General features: G+C 38.1%; 1 protein-coding gene across 1 annotated transcript in view; it reads right to left on the bottom strand.

Annotated features, from left to right (window-relative positions):
• TYR (tyrosinase) overlaps positions 1-22,712 on the bottom strand; it is a 114,878-nt gene extending 92,166 nt beyond the window's left edge. Inside the window, exon 1 of the mRNA XM_007534507.3 lies at positions 21,888-22,712. Within this exon, the coding sequence (XP_007534569.3) occupies positions 21,888-22,706 (819 nt within the window). The 5' untranslated portion in view covers positions 22,707-22,712. The remainder of the gene's footprint in view (positions 1-21,887) is intronic.
• Positions 22,713-25,649: the final 2,937 nt, after the last annotated feature.

The following is a 25,649-nucleotide window of genomic DNA, read 5'->3' on the forward strand; positions in this document are numbered from 1 at the left end:
AGCATGTTGAGGTGGCAATCTTTGTATTGGTTAGGTTGTGGTCGGCGGATGCAATATTATTTGATAGGGATTGGGAGGGGCATACGGGAAAGTGGGCCCTATGCAAGGGTTCCAGGACTGGGGGAAGTAGGGGCTCTATAGTGGAGATGTGAGGTTCCTGCTGTCTTAGGATTCAAAAAGACAATCGATAGTTAATATTATCATCACATTGTTTGGTAATTGGGTTAACTTTGAAAAGACCTTTTGTTAGCTTTTGCTGTACAGTACCCAGTATCTTGTATATAGATGTGCTATTGGATGCTTCTAATCTACTTGGTCTAGGTTTTTGAGAGAGTCCACATATCAAATACACAGCCTATATATTAAAAAGATTCAGTTTGTGTTTTGAAAAACTTTGAGACATACAATTGATTTTCCCCCCTCATATTAATTAACTAGTGAATTATATGTCTAATTTTGCTAGGAGTGTACATAAACACCATTCCCACCACCAAAAGATTGTGACCCATGCCTCCCACCCACTCTCACCCCCCACTGGCCCAGGAAGCTGCATGTCTACCCCTCACCACAGGGTTTTTACTTTGGTGCCCTACTTACAATTTGGTCAGGTCCTGCTTTTAGTTTCCCTTTCAGATCTTCTTAGCCAACTTCTGTTGATGAGTGGGATCATCCCATACTCATCTTTATCTTTCTGACTTAGCTCACTTAACATAATTCCTTCTAGCTCTGTCCAAGATGGGTCAGAGAAGGTGGGTTCATTGTTCTTGATAGCTGCATAGTATTCCATTGTGTATATATACCACAGCTTTCTCAGCCACTCATCTGTTGTTGGGCACCTGGGTTGCTTCCACATTTTAGCTATTATGAATTGTGCCGCTATGAACATAGGAGTACACACCTCTTTTTGGTTGGGTGTTATGGAGTCCTTGGGGTATAACCCCAGGAGAGGAATTACTGGTTCCATGTCTAGCCTTCTGAGAGTTTTCCAGACTGCTCTCCACAGAGGCTGTACCAATTTACATTCCCACCAGCAATGTAAAATGGTTCCTCTGTCCCCACATCCTCTGCAGCACTTGTTGCTGCTGTCCTTTTTGATGTATGCCATTTTACAGGAGTGAGGTGGTATCTTAGTGTTGACTTAATTTGCATTTCTCTGACAATCAGTGACCTAGAGCAGTTTTTCATATGTTTGTTAGCCTTTTGGATCTCCTCTGTAGTGAATGTTTTGTTCATATCCTCTGCCCATTTTTGGATGGGGTCATTTGTTTTTTGGTGCTAAGTTTGCTGAGCTCTTTATATATTTTGGTGATAGTTTCTTGTCTGATGTATGGCACATGAAGATCTTCTCCCATTCTGTGAAGGGTCTCTCTGTTTGTGTGATAGTTTCTTTGGATGTGCAGAAGCTTTTCAATTTGATGTAGTCCCATTGGTTTGTTTCTGCTTTAGTCTTCCTTGCAATTTGGTTTGATTCATCAAAAATGTCCTTGAGTTGTAGGTGGGAAAGTGTTTTACCAATGTTTTTCTCTAAGTATTTGATTGTTTCTGGTCTGACATCTAGGTCTTTGATCCATTTAGAGTTGATTTTTGTTTCTGGTGAGATAAAGTGGTTCAATTTCATTCTTCTGCATGTTACAACCCAGTTTTCCCAGCACCATTTATTGAAGAGAGCCTCCTTCTTCCATTTAATGCTTTGGACCCCCTTATCAAAGATTAGATGTCCATAGGTGTGGGGATTTATTTCTGGGATTTCAATCTGTTCCACTGGTCTGTGTGCCTATTTTTGTTCCAGTACCATGCTGTTTTGATGATGATGGCTTTATAATATATTTTAAGGTCTGGGTGTGTGATGCCTCCATTTCTGTTTCTTTTCCTCAAGATGGTTTTGGCAATTCTAGCTTTTTTCAGGTTCCAGATATATGATTGTAGTGTTTGTTCTATTCTCTTAAAGAAGCTTGATGGAACTTTTTTGGGTATTGCATTAAATTTGTATATGGCTCTGGGGAGAATATTCATTTTGATGATATTTATTCTTCCAATCCATGAGCATAGGATATCTTTCCATTTCTTGGTATCAGTTTCTATTTCCTTGAGTAGTGACTCACAGTTTTCAGTATATAAGTCTTTCATTTCTTTGGTCAACTTTATTCCTAGGTATTTGATTGATTTTGCTGAAACAGTAAATGGGAGTGATTTCTGGATGTCTTCTTCTTCAGATTTAGTGTTTGCATAAAGAAATGCCACTGATTTTTGTACATTGATTTTGTAGCCTGATACCTTGCTATATTGTCTAATAACTTCCAGTAATTTTCTGCTGGATTCTTTAGGTTTTTGTATGTATACTATCATATCATCTGCAAATAGTGAGAGCTTGACTTCTTCCCTTCCAATCTGTATTCTTTTGATTTCTTTCTCTTGCATGATTGCTATGGCAAGAACTTCCAATACTATGTTGAAGAGTAACGGTGACAGTGGACAGCCCTGTCTAGTCCCCGATCTGAGGGGGAATGCTTTCAGCTTCTGTCCATTGAGTATGATGTTGGCTGTAGGTTTGCTATATATAGACTCCACTATCTTGAGGAATTTCCCATCTATTTCCATTTTTTTGTAGAGTTTTGAGCATGAATGGGTGTTGGATTTTGTCAAAGGCTTTCTCTGTATCTATTGAGATAATCATGTGGTTTTTGGCTTTGCTTTTATTGATGTGGTGAATGACATTGATTGACTTACGGATGTTGAACCAACCTTGCATTCCTGGGATGAATCCTACTTGGTCATGATAAACAATCTTTTTGATATGCTGATGTATCCGGTTGGCGAAGATGTTGTTTAATGTTTTGGCATCTATGTTCATCAGAGATATTGGTCTGTAGTTTTCCTTTTTTGTTCTGTCCCTATCAGCTTTTGATATCAGGGTGATGTTGGCTTCATAGAAGGTGGGAGGGAGTATTCCTGTTTCTTCAATCTTATGGAAAAGCTTAAGAAGTATGGGCACTGTTTCCTGAAAGTTTTGTAGAATTCGTTTGTGAAGCCATCTGGTCCAGGACTTTTGTTGTTGGGGAGATTCTTAATAACTGTTTCAATTTCTTTGTCTGTGATTGGTGCATTTAGATTTTGTAGTTCTTCTTGGTTCAGTTTTGGAAGTGCATAGGTTTCTAGGAATTGTTCCATTTCTTCCAGATTCTCTAGCTTGGTGGCGTATAGTTCTTCGTAGAAGTTTCAGATGATTTTCTGGATTTCTGTGGTGTCAGTTGTGATATCTCCTCCATCATTTACAATTGTATTAATTTGAGTCTTCTCTCTTTTTTGTTTGGTGAGTCTGGCTAGGGGTTTGTCAATTATGTTTAATCTTTCAAAGAACCAACTTTTGTCTTCATTGATCTTTTGTATGGTTCTTTTATTTTCGATGTTGTTTATTTCTGCTCTAACTTTAGTGATTTCTGTCCTTCTGGTTGCTTTAGGGTTCCTTTGTTCCTCTTCCTCTAAGTCCTTGAGGTGTGCAGTAAGGTCGTTCATTTGAGCTTCTTCTTGGTGTTTAATATGTGATTGTTTGTCTATAAGTTTCCCTCTCAGTACTGCTTTAGCTGTGTCCCCAATATTTTGATAGTTTGTGTCTTCATTTTCATTTGTTTCCAGGAACATTTGAATTTCCTGTTTGAGTGAGTCTCTGACCCAGTGGTTCTTAAGGAGTATGTTGTTTAGTTTCCAAATTCTGTGACTTTAATAATTTTCTGTTTGTTGTTAATTGTTAGTTTTACTCTACTGTCCTCTGAGAAGATACTTGGGATGATTTCAATGCTCTTGAATTTATTGATGCTGTCTTTGTGGCCTAACATGTGGTCTATCCTTGAGTATGTGTTATGTGGATTTGAAAAGAAGGTGTATTCCAGTTTTTTGGGGTGAAGGAGTCTGAAAATGTCCAAGAGGTCTAGTCTGTCAATCTCTTCATTTAATTCCCTTGTATTCTCAATTGAATTCTCAATTCTTTATTGGTTCTCTGCTCTGTTGATCTGTCTAAGTGTGATAGTGGGGTATTGAAGTCTCCCACTATTATTGTATTACTATTGATGTATTTTTGAAATTCTTTCAGTAGGTGTTTGATGTATTTAGATGGTCCCTCATTGGGTGCATAGATGTTAATAATTGTTAAGTCTTCTTGTCTGATTGATCCTCTAATCATTATGTAATGTCCTTGCCTATCTTTTATTACTTTATTTAATTTAAAATATATTGTGTCTGAGATGAGAATGGCTGTTCCTGCCCTTTTTTGTGGTCCATTAGCCTGTATGATAGTTTTCCATCCTTTCATTTTAAGTCTGTGTTTATCTTGTTGTGACAGATGGGATTCTTGCAAGGAGCATATGGTTGGGTTATGTTTTCTGATCCATCCCCCCACCCTGTGCCTTTTGATGGGTGAGTTTAAGCCATTGACGTTTATTGATATTATGGATTTAATGTATTGTAGTGCCATTGTTAAAAAACAATTTTGTTTGCTCTGATATATTGCAAGTATTATAGTGATGTTCTTGTTTATAAGAGGTCTTTTAGAACCTCTTTCAGGGCCGGCTTGGTGATGGTTGCCTCCTTTAACTGTTGTTTGTCTAAGAAGGTTTTGATCCCTCCATCTAGTTTGAATGAAAGTCTAGCAGGATATATTATCCTTATTTGAAACCCTTTTTCATTCAGGGCTCCATAGATATTTTGCCATTCCCTTCTGGCTTTTAGAGTTTTAGTGGAGAAGTCTGCAGTTAATCTTATAGGATTTCCCTTGTATGTGACTTTTTGTTTCTCTCTTGCAGCCTTTAGGATCCTTTCTTTATCCTTACTTCTTCTCATTGTGACTATGATGTGTCTTGGTGTCTTCAGGTCTGGGTTGATTCTGTTTGGTACTCTCTGGGCCTCTTGAATCTTGATGTCCTTTCTATTATTCAGGTCTGTGAAGTTTTCTTCTATTATTTCCTCTAGAATGTTTACTTCCCCTTCCTCTCTTTCTTCCTCTGTCAGTCCAATTATACGAATGTTCCTTCTTTTGAGATCATCCCATATGTCTCTGTTGTTGTTTTCAGTGTCTCTCAATCTCTTTTTAAGCTCTTTCACCTCTTTCTTCATTTTTTCTAACTCATCCTCTGTCTGACTAATTCTGTTTTCTGCTTCTGTTAGTCTGCTTTCCCTTGCCTCAGCTTCTTTCTTCATTACAGCTATTTCAGCTTTCAGTTCTCTAATTGCCTCAAATTAATCACTATTTTCCTTGGGTGTCTCAACTGTTGTTTCCCTAATACTGCCATTCCTTTCCTCCAATGTTGTTTTCATTTCTGTGATTAATAAGTTTATTATTGCTTGCATACTTTTCTTATCTATGGTTACTTCTGGATAATTTGTAGTTTCTTCTGGCCTCCTGTCTTCATTCATTGGAGTAGCAGTTTTATTTGTTTTTGATCTACCTTTTTTTTTGATTTATGTGTTTCTTTTTTTATGCTCTGTTGGTCCTCAGTTGTTGTGACTTGAGTACAAGTAACACTGTACTAAATACCTTTATGACAGTTGCACTCACCAACCTCAGGAATTACAGTAGCAACTGAAGCAAGTATTGAAGCAGTTTAATCGTTACCAGTTAGCCAAACAATTTCTCCAGTCCGTGAATAAATAGTAACCAAATCCCAGTAAAGAAGAAAGAGAAAAGAAAGGATAGTAAGAATAGACAGTTATGCGAATCTACTATCCACTGTATATTCTAGGGGTAACAAGAGGGGAAAGGGAAGTAGAGCAGAGATACACACATAGAGAGTCCACTCTGAGTCAGATTTCTTCCCCAAAATAATTCACAAATTCAGAAAGCCAAAGAAGAAGGAAGAAGCATATGACAATTAAAAAAAAAAAGAGGCAAGAGAGAGAAAACGGGAAAGATAAGAAAAAGAGCTGTAATTAAAGAGCAGTGAAAGGAAATTCCCAAATGTGTATCAGTGAATTCAAAAAAGCACACTGTTTGTTGGTGTGGAGGCTGGGGGCTGTGACTTTGGAAGCTGTAGGATTAAGGAAGAAAGGATGACAATAATGAGAAAAAGAAAGAAAATAAAGAAAGAGAGAGAGAGAAAAAAGAAAAAGATAAGAAAACGAACATTCATAAAAGGGCAGTGAAAGGAAAGGGTTTTTTTAATGTATTTATTTTTAATTATTTAATTAGCTATGCAGGGTGAGGTGGGGGGGTTTGGCTACTTAGAAAAAAAAAAAGACCAGAGGTTTAAGAAGGGTATAGACTTAGAATTAATGATACTCCCTGGTGGGACAGGAATTTGGTAAAGAAAAGGTGCTCCTAGTAGGGGATCCTGCTAGGAGCTGGTCCCCAGGGACTGGTTATGGGGGAGGGGGGGCGGGGAAGGAGGTATGCTTAGAAATTAAAAGGAAGAAAAAAATTTTTCCCCCTTTTTTCCTACTCTAATTCATAATCCAAATTTAGTTATAGTCACACCCTTGGTGTCACCGCTAGGACCCCTTATTGGCTGGCCTACTAAAGGCAGAAAATCCTACCGTTTCCAGGAGATGTGGTCAGAGCTCAGCCACTAGCAGCTTCTCAGTCCGCCATCTTCCGGGAACCCCCTTTTCTCTTTCTTCCTTCCCTCTCACTTTTCTCCTTCCTTCCTCCCCTACTCCTATCCTTCCTTCCTTCCTTCCTTCCTTCCTTCCTTCCTTCCTTCCTTCCTTCTTTTCCTTCCTTCCCTTTTCTATTCCCTCCAAGCTAAGACCTCTTGTATGTGTGCTTTCACTGTTCCTGAAAAAATTTTCATTCAGATAGAGACAGAGAGGAAGATACACCACAACACCAGGACTTCCTGCAGTGCCATAGAACTTCCAGTGAACCTGCCAGATGTAGGGCAAGGCACAGATCCTATCTGCTGAGCTATCTCTCCAGCCCAATAAATTATTATGTTTTATTATCTTTAATTATTTATTTAGGTATACACAGACAGAAATAAAGTTGGAAGAGGGAGATAGTGAAGGAGAGAGACAGAAAGACACCTGAAACAGTGCTTCACCACTTGCAAAGCTTTCCCCCTGCAGGTGGGGCCACCTGGGGCATCAACCTTTGTCCTTGTGCATTGTAACATGTGCAGTCAACCAGGTGCACCACTTTTTGGCCCCTCCAATATTTATTTTTAAAACAGTGAAAAACACTGTTTTTGTAATGTAATACTGTATTGTTTAGCTTCAAATGCATACCGGTTCTTTGCACCTTCACAGGGAGGAGACTAAGACTCAGAGAAGAAAAGTTTCAGTTTATATGACACATACATTGTTAGAGCTCTGAATAGAGGCTTTCATCAGAATTTGATATCTGAAGTTGTTTAGTTAGGTTTAAATATTGAAGAGGGTTCCACTCATGTAATGAAGTTTGACCCTAGGGTTGGTTCTGGAATAGGGATGCATTAGATTTAACATAAAATACTATTGTAGTTTGGCCACGCCATCAAAGAAGCAGCGAATGAGCTAAACATTGCTCTTTTAATATTAACTAGACTTCTTAGTAGAGAATATTTTGTGGCACAACTGTATACTATAATAGTAGCAGTTGAAGTTACACTTACATATACACATTTTAGATAATAAGTGTTGAGGGTCCAAATGTTGTCACTCACTTGATTAAGTGCACACACTACAGTGTACAAGACCCAGATTCAAGCCTCTGATCCCTATATGCAGGTGGAAAACTTCATGAGTGATGAGAAGGGCTGCAGGTTTTTTTCAAACCCTCTCTTCTTTTATTTTTTTAAAATTTTTAAAATATTTTATTTTATTTATTTATTCCCTTTTGTTGCCCTTGTTGTTTTATTGTTGTAGTTATTATTGTTGTTGTCATCGTTGTTGGATAGGACAGAGAGAAATGGAGAGAGGAGGGGAAGACAGAGAGGAGGAGAGAAAGACAGACACCTGCAGACCTGCTTCACCGCCTGTGAAGCGACTCCCCTGCAGGTGGGGAGCCGGGGTTCGAACCGGGATCCTTATCCCGGTCCTTGTGCTTTGCGCCACCTGCGCTTAACCCACTGCGCTACAGCCCGACTCCCTCAAACCCTCTCTTCTATCCTTTCCCTCTCAATATCTCTTTGTCTCTACCCAATAAAAATAAATAAATTTAAATGATAAATGTTGAGATAGGCAATTTTGCTGAGTAGCACAACATTATTTCTCTGTTAAGTCTATTTCCATTCTGACTGTCATAGATGGGACTTTCAATAAGATTCACTGCTAGCCACAATGATCAGATAACATTGCACTGCACTGGGGGTCAGGCATTAGCACAGCAGGTTAAGCGCACATGGTGCTAAGCACAAGGACCAGTGTAAGGATCCTGGTTCCAGCCCCTGGATCCCCACCTGCAGGGCTTTGCTTCACAGACAGTGAAGCAAATTTTCAGGTGTCTTTCTCTCTCCCTCGCTGTCTCCCCTCCTCTCTCGATTTCTCTCTGTCCTATCCAACAACAACATCAATGGAAACAATAACAGTAACGACAACAACAAGGGCAACAAAATGGGGGAAAATGGCCTCTAGGAGCAGTGGATTTGTAGTGCAGGCACATCAAGCCCAGCAATAACCCTGGAGGCAATACTACTACTAATAATAATACTGCACTTCTTTTGTAATCATCATATACAACTTTGAGGCAAACTGGGAACTAGCAAATTGGATGAGAATTTGGGAAACATGATTCAACAAAGCTAAAGAAAAATAATTGACTTGAACTCAAAGAACACTGGCAAGATAGGTTATAGAAGTAAGAGAGAGTAATGATACACTATGCCGTTTTACTAGTTAATTCCAGCTGGAGTCAAAGGTAAAGTCCTTATAATGATCCCCTTTTTTAATTATCTTTTTAAATTTTATTTATTTATTTTCCCTTTTGTTGCCCTTGTTGTCTTTTTATTGTTGCTGTCATTGTTGTTATTGAGTCGTTGTTGGATAGGACAGAGAAAAGTGAAGAGAGGAGGGGAAGACAGAGGGGGAGAGAAAGACAGACACCTGCAGACCTGCTTCACCGCCTGTGAAGTGACTTCCCTGTAGGTGGGGAGCCAGGGGCTCCAACCAGCATCCTTATGCCTGTCCTTACGCTTCCTGCCACGTGTGCTTAACCCGCTGGGCTACCCCCTACTCCTACAATGATCCTTTGTCAGGCTAGCTTCCCAAGCAGGAGACAAACGACCAAGGACTCATGGCTGAACTGTAGACAGTAACTCTTTATTCACACGGAAAGCAGCACAATCTAAGCCAAGCTAAACTAAACTAAAACTAATATACTTGCCAAGTAGGGTATAAACAGGATGTGATGTAGAGAGGGTGGAGAGAAAAGTGACTGGTGAAAATCAGAGTGTGACAAGGAGAGGGGGCGGAGCAGGTGAGAATTCTGCCACTGAACCACCAATGCCCTGGAGGGAAGGTGGTACTTAGTTAACAATGGTTATGTAAATAGAATACAGTGTTAAGCAGGGGGGATTAAACCAAATGAAACAGAAGGGGGTTTTAGAAGCAGAATTAGAAGCATACCAACAATATTTAATATTCTTCTTGAGATATCAACTCTTTGCCTCTTCAATTTGTGTGCTATTTGTGTTTTGTTTGTTTGTTTGTTTTTAGTATTTACCATTCACCCTTCTATTCTATATCTGTGCAGTAGGTCACTAAATATTAGGACAAAGATAGCTGGCCCCATTCATCTTTGACTTCCTGGGTGGGGGAGAGAGCATAATGGTTAAGCAAAGAGACTTTCATGCCTGAGGCTCCAATGTCCCAAATTCAATCCCCTTAATCCAGAGGTGAGCAGTACTCTGATCATATATATATATGTTATATGGCACACACTGTATTGTTTGAGCTATCACTCCAGCCCAATCAATTATTATGTTTTATTATCTTTATTTATTACATGTATGTATATATATATGTAGATATACTAAAACCTTGACTTTTTTGGGTGTGTGTGTGTGTGTTTGGTTAATGAAAGCAAAAGGAGAGGAAAATGTTGAACCAAAATTTCCCCAATACTCCTCTGTGATGAGCATCTTATCCTTCTAGAAGATGCCTTCTGGGTAACCATCATCATCCATCCCCCAGCCACCAGATCCAGAAATCTGAATTATTGGGTCTAGAGCCTCTTGCTGAACTCAAAATCTTGTGTTGCCTTTTTTTTTTTTTCTTCGTTTTCCTAAACCCTAGTCTAACTTTGTAAGTAAACTCTTAATACAATCCAGCTTTCATGTATTATATAGTTTCTACAGAAGGACTGATTGATGCAAAACTTACCTCTGGTTACTTTCTCCCTTTCTGTTCCTATAGTACATCCAGCATTCTTCAGCATTATTTTTGTACTGACTATTCCTATAGATCTTCTATTAACTCTTTTGTCTGGGTAGATCATTCTCCTAGATACTTTGCTTAACTCTCCCATGTATCAGTAAATAAGTGATGGATGAATAATAAGTTTAAGGATGGATTTTCAACTACCAAGAGCTACAATCTTTCCTATAACTTTTTTTTTTCATTTTGTTAGTATCATAATGAGCAGGAAACTTAAACTGTAGGAAACTCTAAAAAAAAAGGCAAAAGGCTATAAAACACAAACAAAAACATCTAGTTCAATCTAACATTATGATCAGTAATTGTGTGCACAATAACCATGGCACATACAATAATATTTTTAAAATGAAAGTGTTCTTGGTCAGCTCTGTTAAAAATAATCAGGATAAAAGGGGTGTAATCCATTTCTTTGCCACTGGATCTGTTTTGTGTTATATAGTGGTTCTGGTTTCTCTGAAGACTCAGTCTAGGCATGAAAAAAGATTTTACTATCTGGGAGGTTTAATTCTCTGTCCTCAGGTATCCATAAGCACTTCATAAGAATTCACTTCTCATCCCTGCCCGGAGTTCACTTCCCCAAACATTTTCCAAGTACTGAAAGCTGCTGTCTGGCTAGTCCTCATTATCTAGACAGCGTGCTTGAGCAAAATCAGTGTTGGGTACCCCTTTATTTGTATCCTAGGGCAATACTGATCTTAGGACAGCCATAATCGCCTTTTTTTTTTTTTTAAATTATAGCAGTCTATGTTAGTTTACAACAAACTTCTTCTCCTTCTCCTCTCCTTCCCCTTCCCCTTCCCCTTCCCCTTCCCCTTCCCCTTCCCCTTCCCCTTCCCCTTCCCCTTCCCCTTCCCCTTCCCCTTCTTCTTCTTCTTCTTCTTCTTCTTCTTCTTCTTCTTCTTCTTCTTCTTCTTCTTCTTCTTCTTCTTCTTCTTCTTCTTCTTCTTCTTCTTCTTTCTTTTATAATCTGCCGTTAAGTCTACTTCTGGAAGGCAGTCAGGTAGTTTCTCAGATAAGGGTACAATGCAAATTACTTCAAGGGTATAAAAAAAAACTACACAAAGTTCATTGGGAACTAAAATATACATATATATATATATGTATATATATATATATATATATAAATATACATATACATATATATATGTGTGTATATATATATATATTTACAATTGCCACATAAATCTTGAGAAAAAAGAGCAGGACTGGAGGTATCACTCTTTCTGACTTCAAATTACAGGACTACTATAATAAAAAAACTAATAATAGAACAAGATAATTTGCTTCCAAATTTACTGGTTTGACTTCTCTCTTTCCTAGCAGAGCATCAATAAGTATGATATTTAAATTTGCCATATTGGAATTTCTCTCAATTATAATATAAATAATACTAAATATAATATGATATATTAAGCATATACCTAATAAAGGAAATGTAATTTACATGCACCATCTTATTTGTGGATAATAAAGAATAACACAGACCCTAGGTCAACAGAGCTCAGCTTTTGCTTTTTGTCATCATCTCGATTGTTTTACCTCTCAGAACCAAGTATATTCAGGTAAAAAGAGACAGAGGCAGAGAGAGGGAAAGATGCCCTTTTACTGAAGAATTCCACAGTACAGTAAAGACTGGGTTCAAATCTAACAAGGTTTAGGTTTTAATTTTCTTTATACTTCAAGGCACTCCAGATACTTTTTTTTTTTTTGCCTCCAGGGTTATTGCTGGGGCTCTGTGCCTGCACTGTAAATCCTCTGCTACTGGAGGCCATTTTTCCCATTTTGTTGCCCTTGTTGTTACCCTTGTTGTTACCCTTGTTGTTATTACTATTACTGTTGTCATTGCTGCTGTTGTTGGATAGGACAGAAAGAAATCAAGAGAGGAGGGGAGACAGAAAGGGGGAGAGAAAGACAGACACTTACAGACCTGCTTCACCACTCGTGAAGCAACCCCCCTGCAGGTGAGGAGACGGGGACTCGAACCAGGATCCTTACACTGGTCCTTGCGCTTTGTGCCATGTGCGCTTAACCAACTGTGCTACCACCCAACCCCTTCTCTCCCCAATATCTTTTATCTGCACACAATAACTAGAACTGTTGGAAGATGCCATGTGGTATTTAGAACCAGAACTAAATGATAAACACATGGTCATCCATGGAATTTTCTTTTCCTCAAACTACCTGCAATGTCTTAGAGAAGGTCAGGTAGAGCTAAGTTAACTTTTGCATTGAATATAATATATTAAACTCCATTCTAATGTTAACCAACTCGACAGCCACACCATGAATATAGATGACATGACATTTACTCATTACTATTTAAATAACAAGCCATTTATGAGCATTTCAAAAGATACCACTGAGTAAGATAGCTACAGTAGACTCATTTAGAGACTTCCAAAACTATTTTTTGTTGAAATGCCAACTGCCAATTAGTTAAATATTCAGAGAGATGGTTGTATTAGTGTCAAAGAGAAAAAACTACCTGAATTGCAGAAACCATCAGAAAAAAATTAATCCTATCACAACTTTCATATTTGTCATAAAGGCAGGGCAGGTTATGATCATGGAGATTGTCCTCAGAAAGTCATGTTTTCCAATAGTGACTCTACATACTACATTACCTTGGGCAAATGATTTACTCTCTAAATATTGAGGGATTTTTTTTTAGTCCATAAAAAGGGATAATAATAATTTTTTAAAGTATTTATTTATTTATGAGAGAGTAGAAGAGTAAAAGGGAAAGAACTAGATCATCACTTCAGCCTATATGATATCAGGGTCAAACTCTTGACCTTGAGAGTCTAAGAGTTTATATATTGCATTACCTCCCAGACCACCACAACTGTTTAAGAAGGACAAACTAATCTAACATATGTAAAATATTCAGCATATTACCACTACTTATAATTTTATGATAATGACATTATTATGAAAAGGCAATCAAATAGGTCACTAAATAGCTTTCAGTGCTGATTCTAAAACATTGGCTGAATGTTCATTAACACATTAGTAGCATAGTTACATAATATAATACTAATTTTGACCCATGAAACTCAAAGAAAGTGCCATATTCTGTCATATGTCAAATGTATGCCATATATCAGGTAACCCAACTTGCAATTTTACATGAACAGATTTCATGGATTTTCATCACAGTCATATTCTAATATGCCTTTTTCTAATTTTATAGAAAAAAACTCTTACTTCAGTGAAGTATCTTGTCCAGGATCTTATAGCTAAGGAATTCCTCACAACAAATCATGAAAAGTTATATTTATATGTCTCAGAATATTAGACGCTTTCTATTATATTTATGCTTTCCATTTTATTAAAACATATTAATATAAAAAATTTATATATTTTACCCAAAACACTACTCAATTGTGCTTACTGGTGGTGCCAAATGATCAAACCTGGAGCCTCTTGCATGCATGCTCTATGCATTAGTACTCTGCTATCTCCCTGACCATTCCTCTCCCTTCCACACACATTCATTTGTTCTGAGAAAAACTGAAGGTCAAAGATCTGCATAACTTGTCAGATTTCATCTGGTAAATGATAGAGATCTTTTGCTAAGGAATGTGGAGTTTTCTGTGTTTTTTTTTTTTACACAGCTATGTATAACATAAAAAAGCAAGCAACCCAAGACAAATCAAGAAAGACAAATAGAAAGGAGATGGACTGCTGAAGAAGCTTAATTTGAATAACATTGTCTTAAATGCAAGGAAATAACAATAAACAAACAGTTATTAGATGCCTCCAGGAGCAAAGGATCTATTATGGCACTAGAGCTTTATGTGGAAAAAAAAGCCATATGACATTCCAAAGGATCTTTTTTCATAAAGAAAAAAAGAGAAGCTGTTATTTCACAGAGCTGTTGTTATGGTTACCAAAAATCCCATGACTTTTTGCTCAGATGTGACTTTTTTTATCCCCATTGCTTGCTTCCATGTGATATGCCTTTCACCTTATGCCAAATTTTCCTGCTATTGTGTCAAAGCCCATTGATCTAGCTAGATTTGGAAGGTATTAATTAATTTATTGAATCTATATGCTATAATCCAGGAAACAGTTTACTTTTTTTAATGTCTTGACAGTTACCCCTGTTTCACCTTTGTTATTTTTAATGGCTATATTATAAGATATAATTGTGTTTAACAAATTTATTAAATATCTTATTTTTTTGATGAAGGACATAGGTACAGAGAGAAATACAGAGCATTGATCAGACCTGGGTTATGGTGGTTCTGGTTATTGAATCAAGGCACTCAGAAACTCAAGAATGAAAAGTTTTTGCATCACACTCTCTCTCCAGGCTTAGCAAAGCCTTTTGTACTTGAATATCACTGAGTATTCCTACCTCCAAAACAATGAACCCTTTTATTTGATGGCACATGCTTCCATTTTAATAGAGTTTGATTACAAACAAATGAACAAATGTGAAAATATATAAATTCTAAATAAAAGCTTTCTAAGAAAACTAACATTAGAAGGGGCTGGGTGGTGGTGCACCTGGTTAAGTGCACATGGTACAATATGCAAGGACCCACGTTTGAGCTCATAGTCCCCACCTGCAGGGGAAAGCTTCGCAAGTAGTAAAGCTGGGCTGCAGTTGTCTCTCTGTCTCCTCCTCTGTATCTCCCCCTTCCCTCTCAATTTTTGACTGTCTCTATCCAATAAATAAATAAAGATACTTTTAAAAAATTAAAAAAGAAAACTAACATTAGATGTTTTATGCATCTAATATATCATATATTGTTTTATTTAGCAAATATGCTTTTAAATAAGTAACCCTACTAGTAAGGATTATAAATCTAACTTAATTGACACTCATATATATTGTCTTGATGCTCTTAATTTTCTCTACAATGTGTTCATTCTTTATATGCACACACATAAAAATAGCTTGAGGGAACTATTCAAAAATGTTTTAGCACATACTTGTGAGTAAGTCACTTCTTATTATACCATAATTGTATTCTTGGTTTTGGTGATCAGGAGCAATAGAGTAGTATGAGTGTGGGCTGAAAATATGGCAAAATAACTTCATGCCTGAGGCTTAAGTGTGCCAGGTTCAATCCTTAGCACCATCATAAGCCAGAGTTGAGCAGTGCTATGGTGAGAAAAAAATGTTCTAGAAATCTAACCAGCCAGTTTCATTTTCTGTGTATGTTAATATCAGCATTAACATTTGCACAATGTTTTATTATATTCAATCTAATACAAACTAATAAAGCCTATTCCATGCATGTATCATACTTTGTCTTCTGTGGATAGAATGCATTTTGTATGCTCTTTACCTTGTGGCAGTAGTTTCATCAACACAGAGCTTTGTAAATAATCACACATACTGAAAAGTTATACATGTTATGGGATAACTGTGTAATAAGTATAATGAGAGCACAAAGTGGTGAATAATAGGAATATTTTCCTGACAACATGAATGGAAAGGGCTATCTGTATAGTTGCTTCAGTTACACAGGCAACTAAGTTTCAATAATGCCAGAGTGATTACAAGTTAAATTAGTGGGTTATTTGATCTTGTTGAAGTCAAATGCCTCCTTTCCTGAGTTTAAACGAGTACAACTTAGCCTGTTTGACTTGAAATCTCATTAGAATCAAAAGCACTTCATGTAGAAATAAGTTAGAAAGTCCATTTTAGGTATGTTCCAAGGGGCCCATGACTTTATTAATTTTGCCTGAGCCTGATAACTAACATGCAGGTGTACTACAAATGTTGTCTGGGAAGATGTTGTCACAGTTTAGAATAGGGCTAGAAAACTGGATTAGGGCAGGAAGTAGCTCCCAAATATGAGGAAATAATACTATTATCTGTTTACCGCATCAATCTAAGCAGGACTCTAAAATCTTGATGACCGAAAATGAAAAGCTAGACAGATGACCAGGATTTCAGAATAGACACAGCTGATGAAAAATATTAATGGGAACATAAAGTTTAATATTTTTCCAGAAATAAGTTAGTCTAATAGGCATTGGGGAAAATGGTTGTTAGAAACAAAAGGATAATTTGGTCACATGAAGACCCTAAATTCATCTTCTCTATTCCTACCTTTGGGTTCCTATTTATTAAACAATTTCATGCTTCATATCTTACTGTCTTTCAGTCAAGTTGTAGACACTACTACGATGCCATCCTGACTTCTTTAGGCAGATGAATTCACCAATGTGTCCTAGAACCTCACCTCTCCCAAGCCCTACCCCATTTGGGGAAGATTAAAAAAACAAACAAACAAAAACAGGCTGAGAGGTATGAAACAACTTCCCAATGTCCAGCAGAAAAGTAATTACAGAAGCAGATCTTCCACCTTCTGCACCCCATAATGATCCTGGGTCCATGCTCCCAGAGGGATAAATAATATGAGAGTTGCTGCAATATTCCAGCCTTTGGGTTCATGACTAGTCAATAACTTGTTCGGCTTTATATGTTAACTCTTTTTTCAGCCACCAGGTTCCAGATGCTACTATGATGCCAACATCACTTCCTTGGGCAGATGACCCCACCAATGTGTCCACTTCCCCAGAGCTCTGCCCCACTAGGGAAAGAAAGAGACAGGCTGAGGGTATGGATCAACCTGTCAATGCCCATGTTCAGTGGAGAAGCAACTACAGAATGACCCTGTGTCCCTACTCCCACAAGGTTAAAGAATAGGAAGGGGAGGGGATGAGATAACTAAGTTTTGGTGGTGGGAATTGTGTGGAATTATACCCCTCTTATCCTATGGTCTTGTCAGTGTTTCCTTTTTATAAATAAAAATTAAAAAAAAAGAATAGAAAAGCTTTCAAGAGAGAGAGGATGGGGTTCAGAGCTCTGGTAGTAGGAATTGTGTTGACTTGTACCCCTCTTATCCCATGGTCTTGTTAGTGTTTCCATTTTATGAATAAATTAAAAATGAAACAAACAAAAAAATTTGGTCTACACTTCCACAGAGATAAAGAATAGAGAAGCTTCCAATAAACTGGATGAGACACTGAACTCTGGTGGTGGGAACTATATGGAATTGTACCCCTGTTATCTTACAATATTGTTGATAATTATTAAATCACTACTAAAAATAAAAAATAATAATAAAGTAAGAATCAAAATAACTGTGCCCTAGACCTCAGCTACGTGTCAGGGGAAAATCTATCCTACACTTTTGGGTCTCTTTTTACAAAAATGTGGGTAGTACACAATACACCAGTAAAAAATTTTCAACTGAGAGCCAATAAATCTCTATAAGAATTCCTATATATGTATTGAGAATAAGAAAGAAGATTCTGAAATTAAGAAAAAAAGTATTGTGCCAGAGTCTAGCTGATTTGGAAGGTATTTGTGAGCTAGAATTTACAAGCTGAATCTAGGTGCTATATAATTTTATATCACAGAGCAAGGCTGTTCTTGATTTGATTGGTCAATTCAGACAAAACATTTTAACCAGTCATTTGTTTATCCTGGAGGAAGGACATTAGAAACTGCTCCCCTGAACACAGCAGGTAGCCTAGACAAGGGGTCAGACCCCAAGATGTCTATATTGTGTACCAGTATCTTCCTTTCTGCCTGACTGCTAGGACCATAAAATGCATATGAATACACATGTGTACATCTGGAGACAATAGCTAAAGTCAGTTCCTTCAAAAAGTTCCACTTCAGCATCCCCTGTATCTTCCTCTTCCCCTTCTTTCCTCTGCCTCCTCCTCTTCTCCTCCTCCTCCACTCCTCTTCCTCTTCTTCTTCCTCTCCTTCCCCTTCTCTTTCTGCTTCCTCGTCCCTTTCTCCTTCTCTTTCTCCTTCTCCTTCTTCTTTTCCTTCTCCTTCTCCCTTTTGCTCTTCTTCCCACCCTTGTTCACACACTTCTAAAGCATGCATTTCCTTCTCTCCTTTATATCCCTGATTAATTTCATAAATGCACTGGAACAGGAGGAGTCTTGTGATTCTTCCATGTATATAATCAATCTAGAAACTTGCCAGTGAAGCTTAAAGGAGACCTGTACACACTTTGCTCAGTTCCCTTCTGCTACCCCCACAACAGGTAGAGTTCATTTTTTATGTACCTTAAGTAATTTTGATACTCTAAATTCCATACTCAAATCTCTACAAACTGATCTGAATTCAAGGGACTATTAGCAGAGAGGGTGTGGGAAGTAATGGCCTGTCAGGTAACCATGTCATTCAGTGGATGGACACAAAATGCACTTTCATTTCATCTACCTAATTTAAATTGTTGCTTGCTTATTGTTTCTTTCTCCATGTTCTTTGTTAGTTTATTTTCCTAATTTTATGTTTTAAAACCAGTGATCAAAAGGCAGTTTAATCAGAGAACAATATTATTTAAACTTATCTATTCAATTTGGATAGAAACATAGAAATTAAAAGGGAAGAGGGAAATAAAGAAGAAAATTTCCCCCTGAAGGTGAGTACTAGGGTTCTGAACTGGGGTCCTTGTACATTGTAATATGTGTGTTCTATCTTATGTATGTACTACCACCTGGACCCTAGAGAAAAATACTTAAACCAATATTGAAACATTTTTTGTGCAAGGATAGCTTGTTAAACCTCAAATTTTACCTTCTATAAAAGAAAAAAATCCACAAACCTAAAGAAAAATGTTTAATATTCAGTAAATAATTATAAAAGTATTTTTACATTTTTAGATGAAGACAAAGAGAAGACAGAACAGCAGAGAGTGAAAAGAAGCACCTAGGTTTTCTTTAGTGTGCAGGAGCCAGGCTCAGACCTGAGTGGTACACATGGCAATGCAGCACATTACTCAAGTGAACTATTTCATTAGCCCTGATTACAGAAAAAAAAGTCACATAATTTGAAATCTCATCGGGGGCATACATTTATTAACTAAATATCAATAGGTATCTATGTGGCTTCAGTGAAAATATTGTAGCTGTGCTCTTCAGTTGACCCAGTCTTTCTGGGTCAGCTGAAGATAGAGCATAGTCATAACATACAACTAAGTCTACAAGAATTTTTGAACAGTTTCAGAGGGTGGCAGCACGGGATGAAGGCTTTGCACTTGATAGATTAAGGTCTAAAGGCTTGCTGAAATAGATTTTTTTTCAGCTACATTTTCCCAGTATTCCCTTCACAAACACACTTATTACTCTGAGTAAGTAACTGCCATTACTGACACCATGAGTTACACAGTTATTGTCACTGTGCTTTGATGGTTCTGCTTGAATGCTATGATCTTGTTAAGGAAAAAGCAAGTGGAACAGAGCTATCCACATATCATACTGCAGAGCACAAGGCACACATGAAAAAAATATTTTCATTTTATGTAAATAGTGAGTTTTGCAATCCCCAGCACAACTATAAACCAGTGCTAAGCAGTACTCTTTCCTCTCTTCTCTGAAGACTTGTATCACTCTAATTAAAATAAAATATCTGAAAAATAAAATTGTCATCTTGATTCTATTGATAATCATATATTGTCAGAAACATTAGAAATGTAGACAAGAAAGCATTCTTTCTTTTTATATTTTCAAAGTAATAAAAATTCTCACCACACACTTCTTTTTATATATTTATTTTTGTTTCTGGAAATTCTTGCTTTCTTTATTTGAGCACTCATAGCAAGGTTTTTGTTTTCCTTTTTTAATTTTATGACAGAGAGGAAGAAAAGGAGATATATCCCAGCATTCCCTGGTTCTTCCCCATGCCAGGGGCTTGAACCAAGGTTCTTGAGCAACATAAAGTACGCTCTTGACCTAGTTTTTAAATGCAAATTTCTATAATTGCCTTTGCCACATATATAAAATTTTTAAAAATGAGAGTAGTATAATTATGAAGTATATTTGTAGTTATACAGTACCTCTGTAAGTTTATCCAGTTTAAAAACAAAATTTATTCAGTCTGCTAAAATAAAAATGGGGTATTATTGGAGAGTTTCGGCTTATAGTACAATTGCTGACACTTGGGTACATTTTTTCATGTCCCTGTCATAAGTGGCTGCCAGATCTTTTGTCTTAAAACACTGTTTAGCAGTCCCTTGCTGGGAAACAGTGTAGGGTAGTTATGCAGTCAAGCTATTTGAGCACAAGTCTTTGCTACTTCCAAATTCTGTGATCTTGTGCAACTTGATTTTTATATCTCAGTGGTTTTTGTCTCTGAAATAAGAAAAGTCTAGAAAAATTAGCAAATAAATTAGTGTATAAAACTACCTGCAACAAGGCTTCACATAGGCTAGTCAGTGAATATTGTTACCACTATTTACTTCTTCTGGATTTAGGGTCTTCACACATTTTAGCAATAAATATTTACTCTAAACTAATGCTCCTCAAATTTCCCTTCTTCTTCTAGCGTTTTCCCTTCTTCCGTAGCCAGTTAATGGCTTTGAAAGTGACTGGGATCCATGTGGATTCAGTCGGCTAGGAAGGATCGTCAGTTTCCCCAATGAATGGGTACTCAAGGGATGCACCACGGGAAGGTCGATCCACAGAGACATTTAGTAAATTATGTCTTCCATAAATCTCCTTTGAAAATTCTGATAAATGGTTTGTGTAGGGAGAGGGGCATGCAGTGGCTCACCTGGTCAAGCACACATTACTATGCACAAGGACTTAGATTCAAGCCACTGGTCCCCACCTTTGGGGGGGAGCTTTACAAGGAGTGCTACAGGTGTCTCTTTCTCTGTCTCTCTGTCTCCCCATTCCTTCTCAGTTTCTTCCTGTCTCTATAAAAAATGAAATAAATATCTAAAAAGAAAAAAATTGATTAATAGGCTTTGGATAGGATCAGGTGATTGGTTGTTTTGATGTGTACCCAATATACATTTTATTGTAAAAACATTTTCAGACACACTGGCCTAGACTATTCATTCATTTAGTTGTCTAAATATCTATGTTCTTGTTTACTTGAAGTATATTTAATGTGGGAGACAGAAGCCAATTTTCTTTATTTATTAGAGCCTAGGAGTCAACTAGAGAACTTTAGGCAGAAAATCCCACATATATCTTTGTAGCTACAGCAAGTCTGATATAAAGGAAAAATTCCTTGGCATGGTGAGAATTTTCAGTAGTGGATCTTTTCTAATAGTTTATTTATTTTATCATAATGAGAAATACAGAGATAAGGATAGACCAGAACATTGCTCAGCTATAGCTTGTAGTGGTGCTGAGGACTGAATTTAAGGTCTCGCTGACTTTACATGACTACTATGCTTTATCTCCAGCCCTGTGCCCAAACCTTGTCTTAATCCCCCTCAGAAAGTAGCTTCCCATTAAAGGGATCTAGATAGAATTCTCTTTTTTTTTTTCCTCTTCTCTCTCTATTCTCTCCTTCTTCTCCTTCCTCCTCCTCCTCCTTTTCCTCTTTTCCTTCTCCTTCTCCTTCTTCTTCTTCTTCTCTCCTCCTCCTCCTCCTCCTCCTCCTCCTCTCTCTCTCTCTCTCTCTCTCTCTGTCTCTTTCTTCTCTGCTCAGCTCTGAAGCTGGGACTTGGAGCCACAAGCATAAATGCTTTTTGCATGACTTATGTTGTCTCTTTTCTCTGTGTGGCAAGAACAATGTGAATGTGGTTCATTTGGAGGCCACTTACCTGCCAGGAAGAGAAGATGGATGCAGGGCTGAGCAGATTGGGGTTCACAGGGTGGCGCCCCCCCATGTATTCATCTCTGCAGATATCACAGCCCTGGGCATCCCTCCAGTCCCAGTAGGGGATGGTGAAGTTCTGGTCACCAGTCAATTTCTGAATCTCTTGTTCCCAGAGCAGCAAGAAAAGCCGGTGCCAGGGAAGAAAGCCTGGAGCCTCGTGTGCAAAGTCAATTTCCCTCCAGACCTGGGTGCCCCCAAGCAGTGTGTCCCTAGCCACATAGTAGTGCATCCACACAAAAAGGTCATAGACGCTGATGTCCCTGAACATAGGATCTGAGCCATTAGCCATCTGGCCATGGGTGCCTATCGGGATGACATAGTCAGTACTGGTGGTGTACTTGGCCAGGGTCAGGTAAGCCAGGAATCTGTTCTTCTCAGCCACACTCAAGGCCAGAATGTTTCTCCTTACCAGCAGCCTCCTCTCCATGCAGCTGGGCCCCCTGAAACCAAACCTGCATTGCGCACAGTTGAACCCCATGAAGTTTCCTATGCACTGGCAAGTCCTGTTATAGAAGACTGAAGGCCACGACTCACGGTCATCCACCCCAGTGAAAGGGAACTGAGGGCCCTGGGGAGCTTCTGAAAGAAAGATGTCCTGGCAGAAGCCCCTGCCAGAAAACTGGCCACAGGGGCTGCCATCCCCACTCCACACAGGGCAGCATTCCTTCTCCAGAATGTTCCTGGAGGAGGTGCAGGCCCGAGGGAATTGGCCAGAGCAGAAGTGGACAGTCCACAGCAGACAGCATAGGGTAGCCAGGAACATCTTTCTTCAGTGCTCCCAGGTCAAATGGTGCTGACTAAGCCTGTAGTCCCTATTCAGCTACTCCTGCAGGACTATCACATGCTTGGGCTCAGACCTATGTAACACCACTTCCACCTCCAGCCCCCACCCCCTCCCAGTCTTGATCTGCAGCTTTCATCTCCTGAGAAGCACATGACCCACTTCTCTTTGGATCTGGTACATATCTCAGTCAGTGAGATTCAAGTGAAAAACACTATTCACCATTAATAGGGTAATTGTTATAGTATTGGTCATACTATGAATGATGCCTGGCTGACGAAATCCAAGTAATTGGCTATGGGATGAATGATGATACAAATGTGAATGTGCAGTCTGATATTGGGAACACAGTTTCTTATGTTCCTGAAGGTAAGGCTATTATAGGGTTAGGGTGTAAGCTACTATCTTTTCAGGGTCTCCACATTAGTTACATCATTAGCAGAACTCAACTTTGCAGAAAGCATTTTCCAGAGCCTTGAGAGTATTTCTTATATCTGACTATACTATATTCTAGATTATTTATATTATGCAAAGTATCAGGAGAAAAACAAAACATTTCTTCTACTTCTTTTTTTTTTTTTAGGACAGAGAGAAATGGAGAGGAGGGGAAGACAGAGAGGAGGAGAGAAAGACAGACACCTGCAGACCTGCTTCACTGCCTGTGAAGCGACTCCCCTGCAGGTGGGGAGCCGGGGTTCGAACCGGGATCCTTATGCCGGTCCTTGTGCTTTGCGCCACCTGCGCTTAACCCGCTGCGCTACAGCCCGACTCCCTTCTTCTACTTCTTACATCCTTCTTTTAAAAAATTTTGGGGGTGATTATTTTAGTGCCTTGTACATAGGATGTTTCTCTGTCTTTTTATTTAGATAGAGGAATAAAGTGAAAGAGATAAATACAGAGAGGGAGAGATAGCATCGCATCAGAACTCCCCCAGTATCTGGAACTCCCATGTAGTGCTGGAGTTCCATAGAACCTATTCAGGTAGCTATCTCTCCCAGCCCCTCAGTTACTTATTCTTTAACTTTTTATTTCCTGCTCTTTTATAATAAAGCATCCTTTTTTAAGCCTCATGGTCTGCTTTACTTGTAGGGAGTTTTGACAGCATCTATTCTAAAGCAAACTTTTGATTCTCTACCCCATTAGTTTATCTAGTAAGTTTTGAAATTAAATAGAAAAATCATTTGAAATTTTGTTTGCAATAAGATCTTGAAGAGGAATTCCCAACTTAATGAGCCAATAGAATTATTTGTGATAAATTCATTCTGGCTAAACAAAAATTTATTCATCATTCAAATTATTTTTAGCAAGTCTTTGTATAGTGGACTTGATGAATTGAAATGTAAAAATAAGATACAATCTAATTCCTATATGGTACTTTGAAAGTAAACCATATAAATGTTCCAAGCGGCCCATGACTTTAGTTATTTTTGCTTCAGCAATATACAGATGAACTAAAAATATTGTCTTGGAAGATGGTGTCAGAGTTGAGAATAGAAATAGAAATGTGGGTTAGGGAGGAAAATAGCTACCAAACTTGAAGTAAGTATATAAATACAGTTAACTTTTTCCCCCATTGATCTGACGCAGGGCCCATTTAGCACAGGGGTCTATATAACCTGAGTCCCTGTCAACTTAAGCTTGCAATCTATCGTGAAGCTGGGAACATTCAAGGCTGCACTCATTTCAGAAACAGTCTTCCTTGAGTGGTAGAGTAGGATGGCCCAGCCTCCCTTCAAAAAAAAAAAAAATGGGACAATCCTTACCATTGCTTATAGTAAGGGTATAACTATTAACCTTATAGTGAGGATTAGGCCATTGAGAGGCCCACAAGAGATCTTATGATGACATGTCTGATGGAAGTGACCAGTGATGGTGGAGAGAGAGAACTATTAGAGGACTAGGCCCATCATATGTATGTAGGAACCCAAGTATTCCCTGATTAAAGCTCTGGATGATGGGGTGGCAAGGTACTGATGAAAAAAAAAATCAGTGTGAGCCAGTCTCTTGCCCTTATCCAGCTTTTATAATCCATTCATTATCTGACAAACTTAGACTTTCTCCCAGTTGTTAGATCATTGAGTTCCATTTTTTTTTTATTTTTTTATCCAATCTGTTGTTAGGTTTATCGGTTCTCAAGTTAGTGAGGAAATAGACCTAAGGTTTTAGTAAGGTCTAAGGTAACCTTAAGTTTTACTGCCTTTACTTGTTTGAAGATTCTAATAAAAGGTGTCATAGGGACAATAGTTGTCCTTTAGTTGATATATTTTTCTTTGCTAGTATATCTCTTTTAAACATTATCAGGGGGTGACAATGATGTTGATCCTGTCAGAACCATAAGATCCTTAATCTCATATGCTCTATTCCTATATTTTGGTTCTTATTTATTGAACACTTTGAGCTGCTTTATATCTTTCCACCTTTTAGCCACCAAGCTGAAGATGCTATCATGATTCCAACCTGATTTTACTGGGCACTTGACCTCACCAGTATGTCCTAGACCATACCTTGTCAGATCTCTTCTCCACTACGGAAAGACAGAAACTGGCTGGAGGTATGGATGGACCTGCCAATGCTCATGTTTAGCAGAGAAGAAATTACAGAAGCCTGGACTCTCACCTTCTGCACTCCAAAAATAATTTGTTCATGTACCCAGTGGGGAATAAATGATAGGGAGAAGATGACCAGAAGGCTCTGAACTCCAATTCCATCAGGACCCAGAGAGAGAAGAGGAGAAAAAGGAGGGGCGGGGTTTGGATGTAGTAATAGGTGTCTGATTTGGAAAGGAGAAGAGGAACTATTGAAAATAAATGGGAAAATGTATACAGATATAGACAGATGTAGAAATAACAGTTAACCCATATCTACAACCTTAAGAGAACTGCTGTAACTGACAATGGAAAGATTGGTAATTCAGAACTCTGATGG

The sequence above is a fragment of the Erinaceus europaeus genome, chromosome 17 (genome assembly GCF_950295315.1).
Source record: "Erinaceus europaeus chromosome 17, mEriEur2.1, whole genome shotgun sequence".
Lineage (NCBI taxonomy): Eukaryota > Metazoa > Chordata > Mammalia > Eulipotyphla > Erinaceidae > Erinaceus > Erinaceus europaeus.